The sequence below is a fragment of the Mandrillus leucophaeus genome, unplaced genomic scaffold (genome assembly GCF_000951045.1).
Source record: "Mandrillus leucophaeus isolate KB7577 unplaced genomic scaffold, Mleu.le_1.0 Scaffold420, whole genome shotgun sequence".
NCBI classification, from domain to species: Eukaryota; Metazoa; Chordata; class Mammalia; order Primates; family Cercopithecidae; genus Mandrillus; species Mandrillus leucophaeus.
Genome location: NW_012104477.1, coordinates 1,851,420 through 1,871,793, shown reverse-complemented (window position 1 = coordinate 1,871,793; position 20,374 = coordinate 1,851,420). Strand labels below are relative to the sequence as shown.

Sequence of the window (20,374 nt, the reverse complement as noted above, 5' to 3'; positions counted from 1 at the left end):
ATACTTCCCTCTCTCTCCATATGTCAAAGGAGCATCCTTTGTTTAACGGGGACAGGGATGCAAACGAAAGAAGTCAGAGGGTTAAATGACTCAAGTGAGAAAAAGACATGGGCAAATGTAAGAAAAGAGGCAGGACAGGACTGTGAGGGGCAAGTGAGAGCAAGAGAGGGTGGTACCAGGAGTGTCCAACAGAAGAGGCAGGGAGCTGTTGCAGCTGCCATAGGGCCAGAGTTGCAGAGGAAGATTTTAAGGGGACTTTTGGGATTTCTCCTGTGTGCTATGCAATGTAATGCCCTCCTCTGTCTTCCCACAAAGCTTCACCAAAACTTACATTGCAGCTCTGACATTTTTGGATGCTATGCTAGGTGCGAGACGGGGCTGAGTGACAATGTGACAAGTGAGAGATATGCTATCTGCTTCTCCTGGTAGCTGATGAGTTCCTCAAGGGCAGGAACCACATTACTTTCTCTTGATACTTGCTCTTAGCAGCTTAGGACATGGCAGGCACTTTGCAGCATAGATGAATGAATGACCGGCAAGGAGAGAAGAAGAGCAAAAGAGACAGGGTCTCTAGCTCTGGGAACTCGCAACCCAGCCATGAACAGAGGACCCCAGGCAGGTCAACTGGCAGTAGGGATTCCAATGAAGAATGACCTCAGCCCACAGAGCTGACAAGACTTCCTGACTGAATGCATGTGGGGGAAGGAGGATCTGGTGATAATGCTGAGGTTTCCAACCTGAGTGCCTGGGAGAATGGTGGTAACATTACTAAGATCTGGAGAAAGCAGTCCTGGGGAAATGGCAGGCCAGGGTAGTGAGGAGATAATGAGCTGAATTTGGCTGAATTGGAATTTGAGATGCTAGGTGGATATGTATGCTAGACAAGGGGGAGAGGAAAAGATGAAAATTTTCAGCCAAATAATAACAAAGAATCTTTGACATCAGGAAGGCCAGGGCAAGTAGTGGACTGGCAGGAAGGCTGGATTCAGGCTGACCACCCACACTGTGGCCTGGACCCCAGGGCAGCCAATAGCACCAGGGACCAAAGTGGTCAAGTGAGTTTTGGGAGAGAAGCTGTAACCATTGAGCCGACAGTTCACTCGTAAGAACAAACAGCAAATAATGCAGTGCAGCAGGTAGAATCCAGCTGCCTCAGACAAACTCAGTAACAGAAAGCTTATGTGCCCGTCCCTAGCTTCCTGGGGACTGGGAAAGGAGAGAACTCAGTCAGAGCCATTTCCTCCACAATTCTCACTCCTCGGCATCCTCACCTGCTTGTGCAGCCAGCCCCTCACCACCACGGGAACATTGGGGTTCCTCCGAATGGCCTGGTCTCTCTTCCCAAAGCTGTGGACTTTATTGCTGGACTTTATGATCTACAACAAAGCAGACTGAATTTTAGCAGCAGGGAATTTAAGGTGACATAAAAAAGCACTTGTATGTTAGGAGGACCGTCGGCTCTCTCTGCTTCACTCTAAACGGCAGCACCCTTTGATCAAATGAACAGCCAGGAGACAGGGAATGGGCGTGCACATGGCCACAGCATTCTAATTAAAAGGCAAGCCCACGACCTGCCAAACCTCCCAGCTGGGTCACAGAAAAAAAAATTAAAAGGAATTTTTCAATCAACTTTCAGCAGCAGTTGTTGGCTATAATATGTTCCGTGGTTTTCTGAAGCAAAGCTAATTTTTGGTCACAGCTTTTTGCCAATTTCCAGATATTTACCCTTCCTATCTGGGTTCATCCCTTGGCACTCTCCTCCTCTCCTCAATGCTGGTTCTTTTCCCTGATCCTTAGCGTTTCTACACCTGGAGCACAAAAACTTCTGGGTCCTTTCCAAGGGCACCCTTTCTCAGGGCCTCATGTCACCAAATCTCTCCAGGCTCTCCTTAACACACAGCTACATGTAAACAGAAACGTGGCCCTCCCAACTACACGAGGAAAGTGAAGAACATGCTCAAGGACCTAGACACCAGTGCTGGATCTGTCAGCAATCACCTGTTTTGTTGCCCAAGGGACATACCCCTCTTGGCCTCAATTTCCTAATCTGTCATTCGGGGAGAACACTTCTATGGGTCTCTCTCACAAAACTATAGTGAAGATCAAATAGACTGCTGGTTACAAAGGGGCTTGGCAAAATATAAAAGAGGGGAAGGAAGGAACAAGGGGCCAGGAGCTCACCTTGGGTCCAGGCTTGGCCTCCAGGGTGGAGGCGGTCCCAGCTGTGGATGTTTCACTGACCATGCTGGACGGTCTTTGGTTTCTCTCTTGCTTCGACATATGTGGATTTGGCCTGTGGGAAGACAGGGGATTCCAGTGAGTAAGAGCTGAGCTGCAGAGTAGGAAGTGCAGTAAGATCAGCTTCAGGTAGGAATTGTTGCTGGGCTTAGAACAACCCAAACCTGATTGTTTGGAGGCTGCCTGACTCCAGACTGCAGCCAGAGGGCTGCGATGTCCAGCCTGCCCGTATGTTTCAGGGAATCAAGAGGGTGACAAACAAGCACATCTCCACAGCCTGACACCCCAACAAAGGAGGACAGACTGTCATCCCTGCTGTTGTCTGGAAGTCCCCACACTCACTCTCTTAATCAGGTGTCTGTGACAACTGCCCCATCTGATGGGCATGCACAGATGTGCCACTCTTCTCAGCACGCAAGAGCAATCCATACCCTCACACACACCTCCATTTCCCTGGCTCCCAAAAGAAGCTGTTTATAATTAGTAACAAGAAATCACTTGGCGCACACAACCACACCCCCAGATACACACAGAGAATCCCTTACATAAATGCCAGTGGGGCTTGTCTCCCAAAATAGACTACTCAACAAAGAGTCCTATTCTGGGAACACTCCATTTGCCCCAAAATAGAGCTATCAGAGATATTAACCCATTGTGCTATGCCTGGAGAGCAGGAAGAAATGAAATAAGCCTTGGGCCCCCAGTAAGAATCTCTGGGGCTTCCCCATTAGCATCCCAGACACATGGAACTTCCCACCAAGAGGCTGCCCTGGGATGGCCAACTCTCTGGGAGCATCTTAGTGTGACACTCAAGAGCCACTGAAGAGTCCTCCTCACCTGCCTCCGCAGATACCCAGCATTTGCCAGTCTTTCAAGGCAGTGGTGACAAATCCCTCCACACAAATCCAGTACCTATTCCTGGACAGCTGGATGCCTGATGCCAAGACCCTGCTAAGTCCAGGATCAGCAAGCCTTCCTCAAAGTGGAAGTCTCCACGTTCTGTCCACTGCTCCGATAGGCAACAGAATCCAGGTCATTGGAGACCAGGCAGACCACAGAAAACTGAGGCTCTTTGCCTGAAGAGTGGAAAAAATCTGCTTTGGAGGCCTGGGCAAGGACCCTGAGGAGATGGAGCTAGAGGATCCAGGCAGGACGCAACTGACGAAGCAGCATTCAGAAAGTCCTTCACACGAACACTTTTAGAGCGCTGCAATGAGGGAACATCCTAGTTTCCACCATGGAAATATACTGTTTTCTTCGAAGACCCTGCTGCTCAAAAGATAAGTGATCCTTTCTGTGCCCTGAGACAGAGCCCAATATCCTACACCACAAGGGAAGTTCTCTGCAGAAGTAGCCGTGACTACTGCACTTCCCAAGCAATGCCAGCAGCAGGACCACTGTAGCAGACACCAGCTTCCCAAAGGGCTGGGCCCTGTGGGATGCTTGGCAGCTGGAGACGCAAGTCCTACCAGGCAGAAAGAGCACTGGCTCCTTATCAGCTCAGACACTCACTCCAGATTCCACGCCCCCGGCCTCCAACCCAGCCAGAGTTTTGTTGCTGCTCCCCACTCAGAGGGAGAATGTCACCACATTTGCTGTTGGCAGAGGCTGTATGCAACAAGATAACTGCTGATCAGGGGCAGGAAGGCGGCCCAAAAGGCTGCCTTGTCCACCCCCTTTCTCCAGACAGAACTATGTCCAAAACATCCCGGAACCTGGTCTTGCCTGACTCTTCAGACTTCTGGAGTGTCAGACAAGGAAAAAGAGCTCTCAGGTTGCTTCATTTATGGCAGCTGTACCTCTAAGCTAAAATTCAGGATACAAGATCCAACGATAAAAAAGATTTCTTTGAAAAAAATTTTTTTTTTTTTTTTGAGATGGAGTTTTGCTCTGTTGCCCAGGCTGGAGCGCAGCGGCATGATCTCGGCTCACTGTAACTTCCGCCTCCTGGGTTCAAGTGATTCTCCTCCCTCAGCCTCCCAAGTAGCTAGTATTACAGGTACTTGCCACCAAGCCCAGCTACTTTTTGTATTTTTAGTAGAGATGGGGTTTCACCATGTTGGCCAGGCTGGTCTCAAACTCCTAACCTCAGGTGATCCACCTGCCTTGGCCTCCCAAAGTGCTGGGGTTACAGGTGTGAGCCACAGCACCCGGCGTGTTTGGGATTTTATCAAATGTAATTTATTCCCACTTAAGACATTATAGGCTTATTACAGAATATTTGAGAAATATAAGAAAAAATCTGAAAAAAAAAGAAAAAATGGAGAGAAAAACATCACCCATAGTCCAGCTACTGAAAGGAAAACCATTTGTAACACTTGGTATAGTTACATTCATCCTTTTTATATGCCTGGGTTTTCTGCAGGGGAAGGGGGTGGAAAAAGGGTGGTTTTTTGTTTACATATAATCAAAATTATATATGTGACTTTACATCTTTATTTTTAAAACTTATTGTAATGTAAATACTTTCTCCATTAGTTTAAGACAGTTCAATGTCATTTGAAATAACTGCATCATATTCCATCAACTAGATGTGCCATTCCACCTCAGTAGGACAAAGAAAAGACCATCTGGATTTGTGACTGGTCAGGAAATCCAGGACAAATAGCTACTTTTGCCATTTTTACACCTTACAATCTTTAACAATTTTTTTTTTTTTTTTAAGACGGAGTTTCGCTCTTGTTACGCAGGCTGGAGTGCAACAGTGCAATCTCGGCTCACTGCAACCCCCGCCTGCCAGGTTCAAGTGATTCTCCTGCCTCAGCCTACCGAGTAGCTGGGATTATAGGCACGTGCCACCACACCTGGCTAATTTTGTACTTTTAGTAGAGAGGGGGTTTCACCACATTGGTCAGGCTGGTCTCTAACTCCTGACCTCAAGTGATCCACCTGCCTCAGCCTCCCAAAGTGCTGGGATTAGAGGTGTGAGCCACCACAGCCAGCCTAAAAAAATTTTTTTTAACCATCTCACCAGTGCAGTATGAAGAACTGTATAATCTTGACATTTAACTTGACACCCCCCAAACCCGCATATTCTAACCCCACGTCTCCTCCCCACCCTAGCTTCTGGGATGCTAGCTGGCTGGGGAGCTACTCCCAGACAGTAATATGGAAAGAAAAATGACTTCCCTGCAGCCTTGGTAAGTGAGGAAAGAGACTACAACTCCCGCCTAGGGAGCCAGGTATAAACAGATTTTGGCTAGAGAATGACTGGTTATGGCCCCAACACTGGACATCAGTGAGGGGCAGTGATGGGCAAGGAGTGGGGAAAGAATAGGAAAACACACATGAAGACAGTTCGACTCCTCATGGTCTATACCGCTCAGCCACACTCATAGAAAACTTATTAGGAGACGTGACTAAAGTTCAAACTACATATGCCCCAGGGAAGGGACTGTGTTGTCTACAAACAGGGAGGATGTCTTTACCAAGGCCCCCCATGAGCAGTGACAGCTCCCAACTCAAGGCATGGACTCAATTCATACTTGGCATCCCTGACCTGGCTCTTTGAAAGGACAAGGCACACACAGCTACCCACTTGTCCAAGTAACAAGGTCAGCCTTCAGAGGATGTTTCTTTGAAGCTGTCAATGTAGAACATGATCTCTCGGTTTTCTAAGGATGACTATGACTTTTGGAAATAACTAAAAGTTATCTGGAATTACAACTAGTTAAAAATATGGTGGTCATGCTTGGGGATACCATCTGGTATCCAAAAGCAGGGATATGAAAAAAGTTTCAAAAACAATTTTCTCACTTGGCTGAAAACCTGGCTCTGATGGAAACTTCTAGTGGTGGTTTACCGCAATGGGTAATGAGCAATGGGACATCAACAGTGCATGTGTATAGCCTCCCGAAGAGACAACACTGAAAGGAACATCCCTCACTTGGATGCGGGCATTCTGATACATTTGCTTCAGCCAGTTACATCCCACAGGCATGTTTCCCATTAAGAGCCTGGTGGGGCAGACAATGATTTGTCCTCAACTCCTCAGAATGAGTGTACTCTGCTGACGAGCCTCACCTAAGAACAGAGTCTCATCTAAAAACCGTCTCCTCTTCCCAGAGAAGAGCCTGTCCCCCGAGCTGAGCAACCTTGAAAGGCATTCAGTTGCCAGCAGCGTGCCCTCAGGCACAGAGTCACAGAGACCCCTGGGAGAGGAGACCTAAAAACCTGCACATGCAGACTGCTGCTGTCCTCAAATAAAACCTATTAACTTAAAAGCCTGTTTGCCAGGTTTCCGTTATCGGAAATCCCAAAGTACAATGGGATGATTTGAACAAAGACTTCCCTCTCCCTGGTTTGGGCTACATGAATGCTGATTATTTTGCTGGAGGGATGTGGGCTGAAGATGAAAACAGTGAGCTAGAGTTTGAACCCAACCTCCTCCCATCTGAAATGAACAAAAGAACTTAGGACTAGACAAAATGAGTCTGGAGATACCCAGTTGGAAAGTGACTTGATTTTCCTCTGAACTTCGTCAAGGATGTGTGCAGTGAGCCTGAGCAGGAAGACACTTTCTCTGTCCCTATCTATAAAAGGAGTGCTTCTGCTTCCTGCATATTCGGGACTAAATGCATATGACACTGACAGATGTAGTAAGAGAGGTTACAGATACAGAAGCTTTTTTTTTTCTGTTGGGTCTGAAATTAGGTGGGTTTTGTCAATGGGATTTGGTTAATGGGAGCCTCTCAATCAACAGTGTGAGCTGAAGCAGAATGAAGGAATCAGAGCAAGATATCTATGATGCTGCAATAAGTGGTAACCAAGACAATGATCCCCACCTCTTCAGGACAGGTACACAGAGTCAAGCAAGCAGAGGGATTAGGCTGTACTTGTTGAGCACCTACTGCATGCATGCCAGGCACTTGGCCTGCATTATCTCACTTAACCCTGCCAAGTCAGTTTTAGTATCTCTATTTATAGAGGAGGAAACTAAGGCTCATAGAGACAAATAACTTATTCGAGATAGCAATTGGACTCCAAAACCTGGGCTTTGCCACAGAAAGACCCTATGGCAAGTCCCAAGGTCTGAGAGAAGCAGACTTTTGCTCCTTTCAGCCCTAAGACCAACGCCCAGGGTCAAGGAAAACTGTGGTGGTAGAAAGAGCAAGAGCCCAGAATACCTGGATCTCAGCCCAGTCCTGCAGCTTACTGACTCCTCCACAAGTCACATCTGTTCTCTGGACCTTGGTTTCCAGTTTTGCAAAATAAGTGGAAACCACATCTCATCTCACAAAGTAGTTATGTGGATTGAAATGACACTGAAAACCATAAAGCACACATTATATACAAAGCATTATTTGGAACTGTTACCAGCGAAGACCCCAGAATTTAAATCCCAGCTACACTTTATTTCCAAGGCATATGTCTCCAGAAAGCTCAAGGTGCCAAACCATTAACTTCTAAACAACAGTCATCTCCTATAAACATCCCAATAGCATTTTCTAAATTAAAAAAAAAAAAAAATTGTTTAAAGCACAGTAATCCTGTGGCTGGAGGATTAGGTTCCCATTCTTTCCCCAGGAGAACAGTAATGTCAAGAATCATCAAGGGCTAGGAGCAGTGGCTTCATGCCTATAAACCTAGCACTTCGGGAGGCTGAGGCAGGAGGATCACCTGAGGCCAGGAGTTCAAGACCAGTCTGGTCTTGAGACTGGTCTCTATTAAAATTAAAAAAAAAAAAAATCAGCTAGGCGCAGTGGTTCATATCCATAATCTCAGGCCAAGGCAGGCGGATCGCTTGAGCTAAGGAGCTCAAGACCTGGGCAACATAATGAAGCCCCGTCTCTATGAAAAATAAAAAAATTAGCTGAGAGTGGTGGTGCACGCCTGTAGTCCCAGCTACTTGGGAGGCTGAGGCACAAGAACTGCTTGAACCTGGGAGGCAGAGGTTGTAGTGAGCCAAGATCACACCACTTCACTCCAGCCTTGGCACAGAGCGAGACTCGGTCTCATTCATTAAATAAATAAATAAGTCATCAACACTATGATGGGAGGTTAGAAAGTTATAAGGAAACAAATTTTTTACTGAGAACACCTTATTAAATGACACCTTTATCCCATTAATTCCTGGGAAAACTGGCCCCCAAAGTCATGCTCTGTCCTCAAGGAACCTACACACAGAGAGCTCAGCTAAAACTACTGATATAGAGGAAAAGTAAATGAGAAGAGGGCACACTCACAAACACCAGCACATTTTTTTAGTAGCTTACACCCATCAGCTAAGAGATGGGGGAAAGCAGTGCACAATGAAAACTAGGAAACAAAAGAAAGCTCTTGTCCCAAACAGGCAGACACCTCCCTCCACACCCCCTCTTCTCAGAGAAAGAGACACACACAGACAGACCGCCAACGCTCACTGTAAACTCCCAACACCCTGGGGGAGGCTGTCTGACATGGGTTTTCATTCAGCAACTGTGGCTTCATTACTCAACTATGGCTTACTGTGTTCCTTCTCCTTCCCCCTCAAGTCCTTTCTTGAACACAGGCTGCAGTTCCTCACCCCACTCTACCCCAGGAGCTAGAAACCAGCCCAAACAGCAGCCCCTCACCTTGCATGAAAATAACCCCATAAGCACTGTGTGCCGCCATCCCCACCTCCCCATGCCTGTTCCCCAAATCGGAGTATTGCCCCAAACCTGGTACAAGTCCTTGTTCTGTTGTATGACCCTGGGCCAGTCTCTTCTAACCAGTGCCTCTGGTGAGCCCTCTTCTAGCCTATCTGCTCCTCCTAGCTTAACAAGCAGCTACTTCTCTCATTAGACAATGATATTTTTCATCGGAGATCTGAGCACATCCAAGACTAGGGGGAGGTAAAAGAAGAGGACAAGAAAGGAAGTCACAGGAAGAAACAAAATTACTACTTACAGGAAGCAGCTTCCCTTCCTCACACAGTAAAGCCACCACTGCAGCATTTTTGCCCAGCATAGACAGAGCCAAAGACATGGTTGCTGTGTGGCAATGACTGCATCCCCAATGCCAATGCCCTTCAAAACAGCAATACCAAAGGCCCAGCCAACACCCAGGTGTTTGAATGAACTAAAGGCCCCATCACCATCTCTTCTCCTACCTGTGACTGTCACAGACACTGTCTCCTAGTCCAGGGAAGAAAACTGAACAGTCAAGTTTCTGGATCTGCTTGCCAGGTGTTTCCATTTTTCCTCGTTTTTCTGCTACCATGGCAACCAAATACAACAGGCAAAGCTAGCCCAAGACTGCCAGCATCTAGAGACAAGGTGCTGGCTATATCAGCTGCAAACAGCAACGCATCAGCCTCACAGCCCAGGGCTCAGCAGATGAGCAACAGGACAGACTCCTGTGGGAGTTTAGGAGCAACTCCCCTCTCCAGTGCTCTAAATCTCATTGCCAGCTTTACCAACTTGTAGCTGCAAGAGGAACAGGAGACAGCCATCTCCTAGCAGCAAGTGATACCCCACCCCCAAACCCATAATCAGCACATGCCATAGAAGAGTCTCACCCTGCAACCTGCAAAATGAACCACCTTCAGCAAAGAGGTCAAAGATCTGGAAGATAATTCTTACCTTTGGAAACACTATCTTTTTTAAGTGCTATCCTCCAAACACCACTCACAACATTCCAGGAAATTCCAACTTTTCCAAAAATCCAATGAGAAAACTGAAGGCTGCTCAAACCCCAATGGAAACAACAAGCTAACCCCCTGGGATGCTGGGAAAGGCAGGTCAAGCAAGGGCACCCTCCAGGTTTGGAACCTCCAAAGTGATCTTGCATATCTTGCAGCTGGTGTCTCAGCACACAAGCGGGCCCCTGAACTTCCTAAGTGCATACTCTCTTCTCCCAGCCTTAGGCCCCACCTCAACATCAAATGCTTGGCAGAGCCTGGGGATCGGTGTAGACAGCCTGCTGTCAGTCAGCTGCTAGCATCACTTCTCAGGAACGCTTCTCTCCTCTTCCCCGAGAGCTGCAGAGGTGTTTGTCAGTGGCTCCCAGGGCAGCCCAGCACAGGAGAAAACACTCCTGTACATGAGCACCAAACAACAAAACCACAGTCCTGGAAGTTCTGTGTCAAGGACTACCCCTTTAGGAGGGGCCCTGCTTGTGGCTCTTTTAGCCAGAAAGGGTCTGGCTTCAAGCTCACAATTCAAGAAAGTCACTGAGAATCAGGAAAGAGGCTTAGGAGAGGAGCAAAATGATCCAATCACTGGAAATAAGGCCCCAGGATAAAAGGTTTGAGAACATTTTCTGGAGAAAAGACTACCAAGGAGGCTTGGCATCTTTCAAACAAGTGCAAAGTTATTACAGATGAAATTTCATTGCTACAAATACAATTACAATTAAAATCTTTCTGCAGCAGTAGCCTACTCAATCAGCACACTGAGTATGGACAAGGAAGAGGATTGTCCCCGGAAGACCTCTGAAATGAGAAGCAGTATAGCATAGTGTTTAGAAGCATGGCATCTAGGACCAGACTACTTGGATTCAAATCCTGACTCCACCACTTACTCTCTGTGTGACCCTTGGCAAGACTCTTAACCTCTCTGTGCCTTAGTATTCATGATAATAATGGTATCTTCCTCACAGGATTGCTGTGAAAATTAAAAATATGTAAAGCACTTAGAAAAGTACCTAGTAATAGTAAGGGTGCTATGTGTTAGCTATAAAAGTAATAATAATACTAACAATACTATTAATATTATTCATTTTAAAAGCTCCCAACTCTTATTCTAGGAGGTAGAATACTTCATTTAATGTTAAAGAGGAAATTCTAGATCCTGAAACAAGGGATGCTATAAAGCGTCTGATATGGTTTGGCTGTGTCCCCACCCAAATCTCATCTTGAATTGTAGCTGCCATAACTCCCACACGTCATGGGAGGGACCCAGTGGAAAGTAATTGAATCATGGCAATGGGTTTTTCCCATGCTGTTCTTGGCTTTATAAAGGGGAGTTCCCCTGCACATGCTCTCTTGCCTGTAGCCATGTAAAATGTGATTTTGCTCCTCATTCGCCTTCCGCCATGATTGTGAGGCCTCCCCAGCCACGTGGAACTGTGCCAATTAAACCCAGTCTCAGATATGTCTTTATTAGCAACGTGAGAACAGACTAATACAGTCTTTCTCAGAAAATTATGGACTGGGTTGAAATTTGTCTGCCTATAGCTTTCACTCATTGATCTGACACCTGCCTTTGCCAGCCACATAATAAATGTACCCCACTTCCACTTGCTAGCCCTTCTCGAAGACTTTTACCACATCCTCAATCTTCTCTCCTGCAGATTAATCACAACAGGTCACAGGATAGGGGTTCTAGAACCCTCGCCATAATGGTCCCGCTCCTCAGGGGAATATCAATTGCTCAACACCTCTCTTAAAATGCAGTATCTAGAACATGGTGTTTGGAGGTTGGCATGCCCTTGGTACTCCATCAATTTGTACTGAATGGATGAATGAAGTGGTTCACAAAAACCATGATATAACAGAACTATTCTCCCCTTTTCTCTATGCATTGTAATTTTATTAATACAGCCTGAGCTTGTATTAGCTCTCCCATGAGGCATTTTCACATACCTGCTGGCTTGGTGGGTAAAGGAGTGTCCCCTGGGGGAACAAGAATACAGAACCCATTGACTGATGCCTACGCCCCTCAGGGGGTATAATAAAAAACCGGTGGCATAACAGAAAAGGTCAAATGAGAAAATTAGCACTCTAGGCCAGGCGGGTGGCTCATGCCTGTAATCCCAGCACTTTGGGAGGCTGAGGCAGATGGACTGCTTGAGGCTAGAAGTTCAAGACCAACCTGGGCAACACAGTGAAACCCCATCTCTACTAAAAATACAAAAATTAGCTGGGTGTGGTGGTCACCCAGACACCACAGAGTTTTTTGAAACTCTGTCTCAAAAAAAACAAGAGGGCAGAGCAGAGTCCATCAGGTGACCTATGATGGACATGAAGCAAACATGAGAAATCAGCGTTTGCTGTTTTAAATCATGGAGATTTTGTTTGTTGTTACTACAGCAGACCCTAGCCTACCTAGCCTGATTCTATATGACTGACACAGGAACAGCAACACTCAGAGCTCATGTCCTCTGGCCCACAGCTCACAGCTTTCACATTATTTCTTTTCCTTATGCCTCTAACCTGTAAAATGAGAAACCATCGTTTGGAGGGGCATACATGGGTTATTCCAAGCAGCTCAGGCAAGTCCTACCTGCCATCAGTGGGGAGATGTATCTGTTCACACCAATAATGCCCTAGGAGAAGTCACCATGGAGATGGGTTTAAAATTTTTTTTCTTTTATTCCCTCAGAAGAAGAAACTCAAGATTATGTGACTGAAATCCACCTAAGATTGCCACTGCAGCCCAGAGAATGGATGGACACTTGGTGGGTGAAGTGGGAAGACACCTGGAGGTGAAGAGAAGAACTTGGGAGTAATTTAGAAGGGATGAAAAGAGCAAGTCGCCTAAATCAGTGGTTCTTAAACTTTTACCGCATCAGAATCACCTGGAAGGCCTGTGAAACCACAGATTGCTGGGCCCTACCTCCAGAGTCTCTGATTCATTAGGCCTGGGGTGGGGCCAAGAATTTGCAGTTCTAACACCTTCTCAGGTGATGCTGATTCAGAGACCACACTTTGAGAACCGCTGCTCCAGAAGAATTAGCTACAAGAAACTGGGGGGTGGAGGCTCTGGCAAGAGGAGTCAATGTGGTTACAGCTCTCCAGTGCTTGGCCTTAGTGGATTCTCTTTGGAGAAGAAAAAGAAAGGAGCCAGTTTTCCTTTTTCCACCCAAGACATTAGTCTCAAACATAACACACTACACAACAAAATTAAGCTCCTCTAAGGGAACAAAATAAGAATCTCATTCATTTGCATAATTTAAAAAAAAAAATGGTTCTGTGAGAAGAAATCATGCCGCACTCACCCTCCAGAGCTTCCCCAGGAGGTAAATCTAAGTGTATTTCATTTAGGAGGAAGCAATTTAGGTAATTGGTTGCAGCCCCTTTTTTAACCTTATCTACACACTCCCCTTCACAAACCTCCATTGCAAGTCAGCTTTCTTGCACTTTGACCCCACCAAGGCTGGTCACACTCTCCTCAGCTGTGAACGACACCTACACACATGCACGTGTACACACTTATCTTCTCTTATCTAAATCTTCCCTCTTCCTCCAGTTTAGGGCCAGAGGCTTCAAGAATATCTTTCCTCTCTTTCATTCCTATCACAGTCAATCAATCACCAAATCCTGTTCATTTTACTTCCCAAGTACCTCCAGAATCCATCCAGTGCTCCTCATTTTTCACTTTAACTCAACTGGTATAGATCCCCCATGCTATACCCTCCTTCCCCTCTAGGTTTTTGCCCAGGTTGTTCACCTTGACTAGACTGATCTCAATTTAAACCACATCCCCTTCCAGATGAGGAGGCCATCTGTGGTCCCTAAGCTAGGTTAGAGTCCCCTTTATCAATTCCCATTGAACTCTATGTTTCCTCTATCATGAACATTTATCACATTTGTGATCTCTTATTACCACAGCAGACCCTAGCCTATTCTGACTGATTCTGTATGACTGACGCAGGAATTAGAATACTCAGGACTCATGTCACCTGGAACCATCATATTATAGCTTTCACATTACTTCTCTTCTCCATGCCTCTAATCTGTAAAATGAGAAACTATCCTTTGAGGGGCATGCACACATTATTCTGAGCATCTCAGGTGAGTCCTACCTGCCAATAGTGGGGAGATGTATCTGTTCACACCAATAAGAGCAAGCAATTTCCCTACTCAACCGTAAGCTCCTCACCACCAGGACCACATCTGTGTTGCTTGCTGCTGTACCTGTAGAGTCCAGCACAGCCCCAGACACAGTGTAGGTACTCACTAGGTATTTAATAAGTGCAGGAATCCTCCCTTCTTCTCAATGCCTATAGCATATTCTGCCTGTTGTAAGGAAAGTCTGGCCAATCAGTGCCACACACCACCTGAGACAAGCATGTACCCCCATGACATCCAGGAGATGGAATCTAGAGGGGAAAAAGTAAGCCTTGAAAAGAAGGTGCATCTTCCCCTCGGAAGCTGGATGGAACTGAAATTAACTACAGAGATGTTTCGGTAGTAGGAAAGAGGCTACCTTTTGAAGAGAAGTGGTCAGTAGATAAAGTCTTCTGTTAAGAATGAGAGGAGAAGGAATTGTGTGTGACAAATGTTTTGTAATGGTACGTCTGCATTTTCTAGCAGCTCTTATGGAAGTTGGTAAGTTCCCAAGCTAAAGGTTCTGATGGACTCTCTGTCCAGACTTAACAACAGGCACCCGTGTCTCCAGGATGCCTGAGGACTGAACTCAATGACTTCCCAAGAGCTTCTGACCTTCAGGATTCTATAAACAAATTTATTCTGAGCTGGAATTTGGGGAATCCACATCCTGGCTCTTTTTAAACAGCAGTTCGTTCTCAATCTAGGAGACAAGACAATCTTTACTCACTCTCTTTATTAGTATTAATGCTTCCAAAGTCAGACTCCCAACTCCAGCCCCTGACTGTCGTCTCCTATGGACCACCAGCATCAAAATAACTTAGGAAGTGGCCTCTGACTATGACAGGAGTTGGACTTAATGAGGAGAACACCACGCAAAGGCAGCACAGGCATTGAAGCCTGGCTAACCTGGGATGGCATCTTGGCTGTCCTAGCTGTGTGTCCCTGGGCACTTCCTTGGGTCTCAGGTTCTTCATCTCTAAAATGGCGATGGTCTATCTCTCAGGATGATCCCATTAAATGAGATATGCGTGTAAAGCCTCCGGCACAGAGCATACGTGCAAGGATGTCAGTTTCACCATAATTATAGCTTTCTAGCTTTAAACGTACTGTGGGATAATGATTCTAAGCTGAAAATACTATAGAGATGAAATGACACGTTTGGAATTTGCTTCAAAATAATCTAGGGGATGAGAGTGAAGGGATAGATAAAATAAAATTAGCCATGTTTTGGAAATTGTTGAAAATGAGCAATGAGTATATTGAATTTATTACCATATCTCTTTTTGTATATTTTTTTCCATAATAAAAAGTTTAAAGGTGTAGGTATTAAGGGAGGGAAATGCTGTAAAAATATAAATACTGAGAGTTTATTTTAAGATTATATTTGGTCTACGTGACTAAACAGAGGAAAAATGATTTGAAGAAGGAAAAAACCTTTAAAGCTAACATCTATTTGTTACTTTCCGAAACATAAATGTTTTCTTCAAATAGAACTGTCTCAAATGAATGGAAGGGGGCAGAGTGATGCACATTTCTTGCCTTCCTTTTTTGGGAAAACACATCCTGCTTGGGCTGTACATGTATTTTTACGTAGACAAGCCCTGGGTGGTAGAGCCCACCTGAGCATCCGAGAGCCCTGCTGAAACTGAGCTGAGGAACAGGAAAGTTCCCATGTTAGGAAAAGAGAACAGAAAGAACTCAAAATGTTCAGCGATGATGGGGATTACCAGCTCTCCTCTCTTTGGATTTTGGACTCTTATTTGAGGCTTCCCTGGGAGCCTGATTCAGCTCAGTCTGAGGGGACACCCCCTGCCTCCACCCACAACACACACATGTTTTAACAGATGGGGTCTAGGGCAGGATGTGGTGGCTCACGCCTGTAATCCCAGCACTTTGGGAGGCCGAGGCAGGAGGATTGATTCAGCACAGGAGTTTGAGACCAACTTGGGCAACATGGTGAAACCCCATCACTACAAAAAACACAAAAATAAGCTGGGTGTGGTGGTGCATGCCTGTAGTCCCAGCGACTTGGGTGGCTGAGGCAGGAGGATTGCTTGAGCCCAGGGAGGTCAAGGCTGCAGTGAGCCAAGATTGTGCCACTGCACTCCAGCCTGGATGACAAAACAAGACCCTGCCTCAAAAAAAAAAAAGATATTTGGTCTTGTTAACCTTGAACTCCCGGGCTCAAATCCATCCTCCCACCTCAGTCTCCCAAGTATCTGGTAATACAGGTGTGTGTCAGCTATATTTCCACCCAGATGAGTGGGTCCTCTCCGAACAGGGCTAATGTACCAGAAGATGTATCAGGAGAAAGGGTTCACTCAGGGGAAACGGAACTTTAAAGAAGCTCTGACAGTACCCATCATAGCACATCCCTGTATCAACTCTCCTCTTCCACAGCTTGCCACTGAGAGAAGTCTGGAGATTGAAAAATAAAATTCTTCTCACATTCCTGTTTGGATCAACCAACTCACTCACTCCAAGCCCCTCTGTCTCAGAGAAAACAGTCCAGCAAGTTTTGTCTTCAGCAAATGCCTTTAGTATCCCATACTCTGCCCAGATAAGGAGAATACATAAAAATACTTACTCTTCTTGAAGAATGAATTCACTGTTTTCTGGAGAAAACTGCCCCGTCACAGGATGCCTGAATGCTGTGGTCTGCTGGTTATGGCTAAAGAGAAAGAGAGATGATGGATGAGAATTCGTGTGAATGAAAGGAGTACAGACATGACAGGTCAGTCAGCAATGTCTGGCGACCCTGGTCATTGAGGGTTTCTCACAGGCGGAGAAATGTGGGCCTTTCCCCTGAGACACACTTAGTCTGTCAGAAACCCACCACACTAAGAAAAGCCCAAGAATTTCCAGCTCAGGTGCCAGAGCCCACCTACGAGACAGGGAGACTTCTAAGGAAGTCTTGGCTCCAAGAGAATACTGCATCTTGGAGAGACATTCCATGAAGTACTTACTCCAGCAAACTGAGACGATGAGCAAAAAGTCACTTTAAGACAGTACGAGCTAAAACAAGAATGAAGGAAAGCAGATGACACTTCCGACAGCTTCCAAATCCATGAACCTAGTGAAAGAATTCTAAGAATTAACCACCCACCCAGAAAAATCTATCTTCTGAAAATTCTTCTCCCTACAACAAAATGTCTTCACTTCAATGATGGGATATAAATGTATGGGCATGTCTCTGCAACACGACCTGCACAATTTCAGCACGGTGGAGTTTCTATCACCCTTTTGAAGTTAGGAAGGATCAGCTTCCACACCAGGCTGACAGACACAAACAAAGCGTGTAGGTGTTTTGTGCATCAACAAAGGCTGCTTGGTTCTTTGAAAGGGCGGAGGAGCTGGCTCTAGAGACTGTTGGTTTGCTCCACAAATAAACTAAACTAAACCTCCTCTTTTTAAAACAAAATATGATTTTTTTAAATTTCTTTTAAGATCATAGTCATTGCAGACTTTTTTTTTTTTTTTTTAAAGACAGAGTCTCACTCTGTTACCCAGGCTGGAGTGATGCAATCTCGGCTCACAGCAACTTCCCCCTCCTGGGTTCAAGCAATTCTCCTGCTTCAGCCTCCCAAGTAGCTGGAATTACAGGTGTGCACCACCACGCCAGGCTTATTTTTGTATTTTTAGTAGAGACGGGCTTTCCCCATGTTGGCCAGGCTGGTCTCAAAACCTTGACCTCAAGTGATCCACCCACCTCAGCCTCCCAAAGTGCTGAGATTACAGGTGTGAGCCAATGTGCCTGGCCTGTAGACATTTTTTAAAATGTAAAAAGTAAAAAGTCACCCATGACCTCTCTATGTGGAGATATACCTGGGTATTTTCACCTTCCAAGTTTTTAATTTTCTTCTACTTAAAAGAATCACTTCAGGCTACTGAGAGTGATTTTACTGTATACAAAATTCTATGTCCTGCTTTTTCACTTCCTATTCACATAGAAAAAGTCCTATGTCATTAAGACTTCTTTATTCGAAATAGCTGAATAATAGTCTTATCATACGAATGTAAACAAAAAATTTTTTGACAGGGTCCTGCTCTGTTGCCCAGGAAGAGTACAGTGGGGGGTGATCGTGGCTTACTGCAGGCTCAAACTCCTGGGCTCAAGCAATCCTCCCACCTCAGCCTCCCAAGTGGCTGGGACTACCGGTACGTGCCACCATGCCCAGCTAAGTTTTGAGTTTTTTTGCAGAGATGAGATCTCACTATGTTGCATAGGCTCATCTCAACCCTCAGCCCACCAGGCTTGCTTCCCAAAGCATTAGGATTATGTCTGGCCAAATGTAATTTTTTTTACATACAACCACTCAAAAAGTTGCCTACTGGGCACCCACGTGCTGGGCACTCCTTTAGGTACTGGAGATAAAAGGTGAACAAAAAGTCCTTATCCCATGGTATTTACATTCTAGAAAGATTTAAACTCTTCTAATGCTAGATATTTTAGGTGCCTCCCCCCACTATTATAATCTATATCTCCTTCAATGTAATTTGAATTTTGCAATTCAAATTTTTCCTTGGGTTAAAGTCTCAAAGGTAAAATTACTGAATCAAAGGGCATGGTCATTTTTTAAGGTTCCTAGTATAGACAGTTAAAATGCTTTCATAATCAATAGATCATCTCAGTTTGGTATTGTTAAAATATTAGCCCCATCTCCAAATTGAGGACTAAATCTCCCTAGAGATTACTGTCTAAATCAGTATACCACAAAGGTTATCAAAGAAAAACTCTCTAGGCCTACAAAGTTTTTTTACACCATCCTAATGCCTGGTCAGAATCTCCAATGTCCAGGTGTCTGGGATAACCTGGGCACTGAGGGTTAGAGCAACCTGAAAACCCTAACAAGCCAAATGTGAAGCCAGCCATGAGGCCAGATTGTTCCTTAGTCCTGCAACTATGCACCGCCTCACCATACTGTCACCCTTCCCAACCATAGCCAGCCTCTGAATTCCCTCCTCCTGGTCCCAGGCAAGCCCGTGGAATTCTATGACCTCATTTGGCAAACAGCAGACTAGTCTTCCCAAAAAAGCAGAGTTAAGGCTGAGCATCTAAGATAAGGACAAGAAGCAGAAACAGGCCTTCTTAACACCTGTTTTAAAAATCCTTGCACCACATTCAATGGTTAGGCTTTATTTATACCCAGCTTTTTCTTTTTTCTTTTGAGATGGAGTGTCGCTCTGTCGCCCAGGCTGGAGTGCAATGACATGATCTTGGCTCACTGCAACCTCTGCCTCCCGGGTTCAAGTGATTCTCCTGCCTTAGCCTCCCAAGTAGCTGGGATTACAGAAACCTGCCACTACATTTGGCTAATTTCTGTATTTTTAGTAGAGGCAGGGGTTCACCATGTTGGCCAGGCTGGTCTCGAACTCCTGACCTCAGGTGATCAGTCCACCTCAGTCTCCCAAAGTGCTGGGATTACAGGTGTGAGCCACCACTTCTGGCCAATCTTTTTCCAGAGACTTATCTCCACTTGCCAGAGAATCTGAAAATGCAAACTCTAAATCTAAACCTGCCCATTTCCACCTGGAGGGGAAAAAAAAAGCCCTGCTCGTAACAGAAATAACCATAAAACATTAACACAGCTATCTGTGATTATCTCTAACGAGGTTTGCAGTTTACAAAGCATTTTCTTACTCATCTGGGCTATTACCACCATCAGTCCCACCATCAATGAGGAAATAGGGCTCAGAGAGGTAAATGTGGTTGGGGGTTGCCTGGTACAAGATAACTTTGTTGATGAATTATAAGACTGGGACATGGGGCAGGTTGCAGTGGCTCACACCTGTAATCCTAGCACTTCCTGGGGCTGGGGCAGGTGAATCGCTTAAGCCTAGAAGTTTGAGATCAGCCTGGGCAACATGGTGAAACTTTGTCTCTACAAAAAGTACAAAAATTAACCAGGCATGGTGTCACACACCTGTAGCCCCAGCTATTTGGGAGGCTGAGTTAAGAGGATCACTCGAGCCAGGAGGTCGAGGCTGCAGTGAGCTGTGATTTTGCCACTGCACTCCAGCCTAGGTGACAGAGTGAGGCTCTGTCTCAAAAACAAACAAAAAAGTGATAAGACTGGGAAATGACTCCAGGTCTTCCATTTCTAAATTCTGTGTTCTCTGTATGATAACCTGCTTTCCCTTTCCCTTAGGAGTCTCAGGGGGGCAGCTTCCTGGCCATGATCAGAAAGCCCTAAAGACACAAGGCATCAGAAAAACAGCACCAGCTGCCACTACTCCCTCTCATTCTTTATCTCCCTCTTTCCCCTTTTGTCCAGGGCCAAAGTTCTGAGTGACAGCACTTGTGTGGCACTCAGTAGTCCCCAAACAGCCTTCAATTCTACCATAAGATCAGCTGGTGGATCTCTGGCAGATGAGGGTAAAAAGCAAATCTTCTACAGG

At 45.6% G+C, this 20,374-nt stretch overlaps 1 protein-coding gene across 1 annotated transcript in view; it reads right to left on the bottom strand.

Moving 5' to 3' along the window:
* Positions 1-20,374, bottom strand: part of PLEKHA7 (pleckstrin homology domain containing, family A member 7) — a 148,587-nt gene that overhangs the window by 81,120 nt on the left and 47,093 nt on the right. Inside the window, exons 2-4 of the mRNA XM_011992955.1 lie at positions 16,563-16,646; positions 2,182-2,293; positions 1,272-1,376 (exon numbers count right to left, since the gene is read on the bottom strand). Of these exons, the coding sequence (XP_011848345.1) occupies positions 1,272-1,376; positions 2,182-2,293; positions 16,563-16,646 (301 nt within the window). The remainder of the gene's footprint in view (positions 1-1,271; positions 1,377-2,181; positions 2,294-16,562; positions 16,647-20,374) is intronic.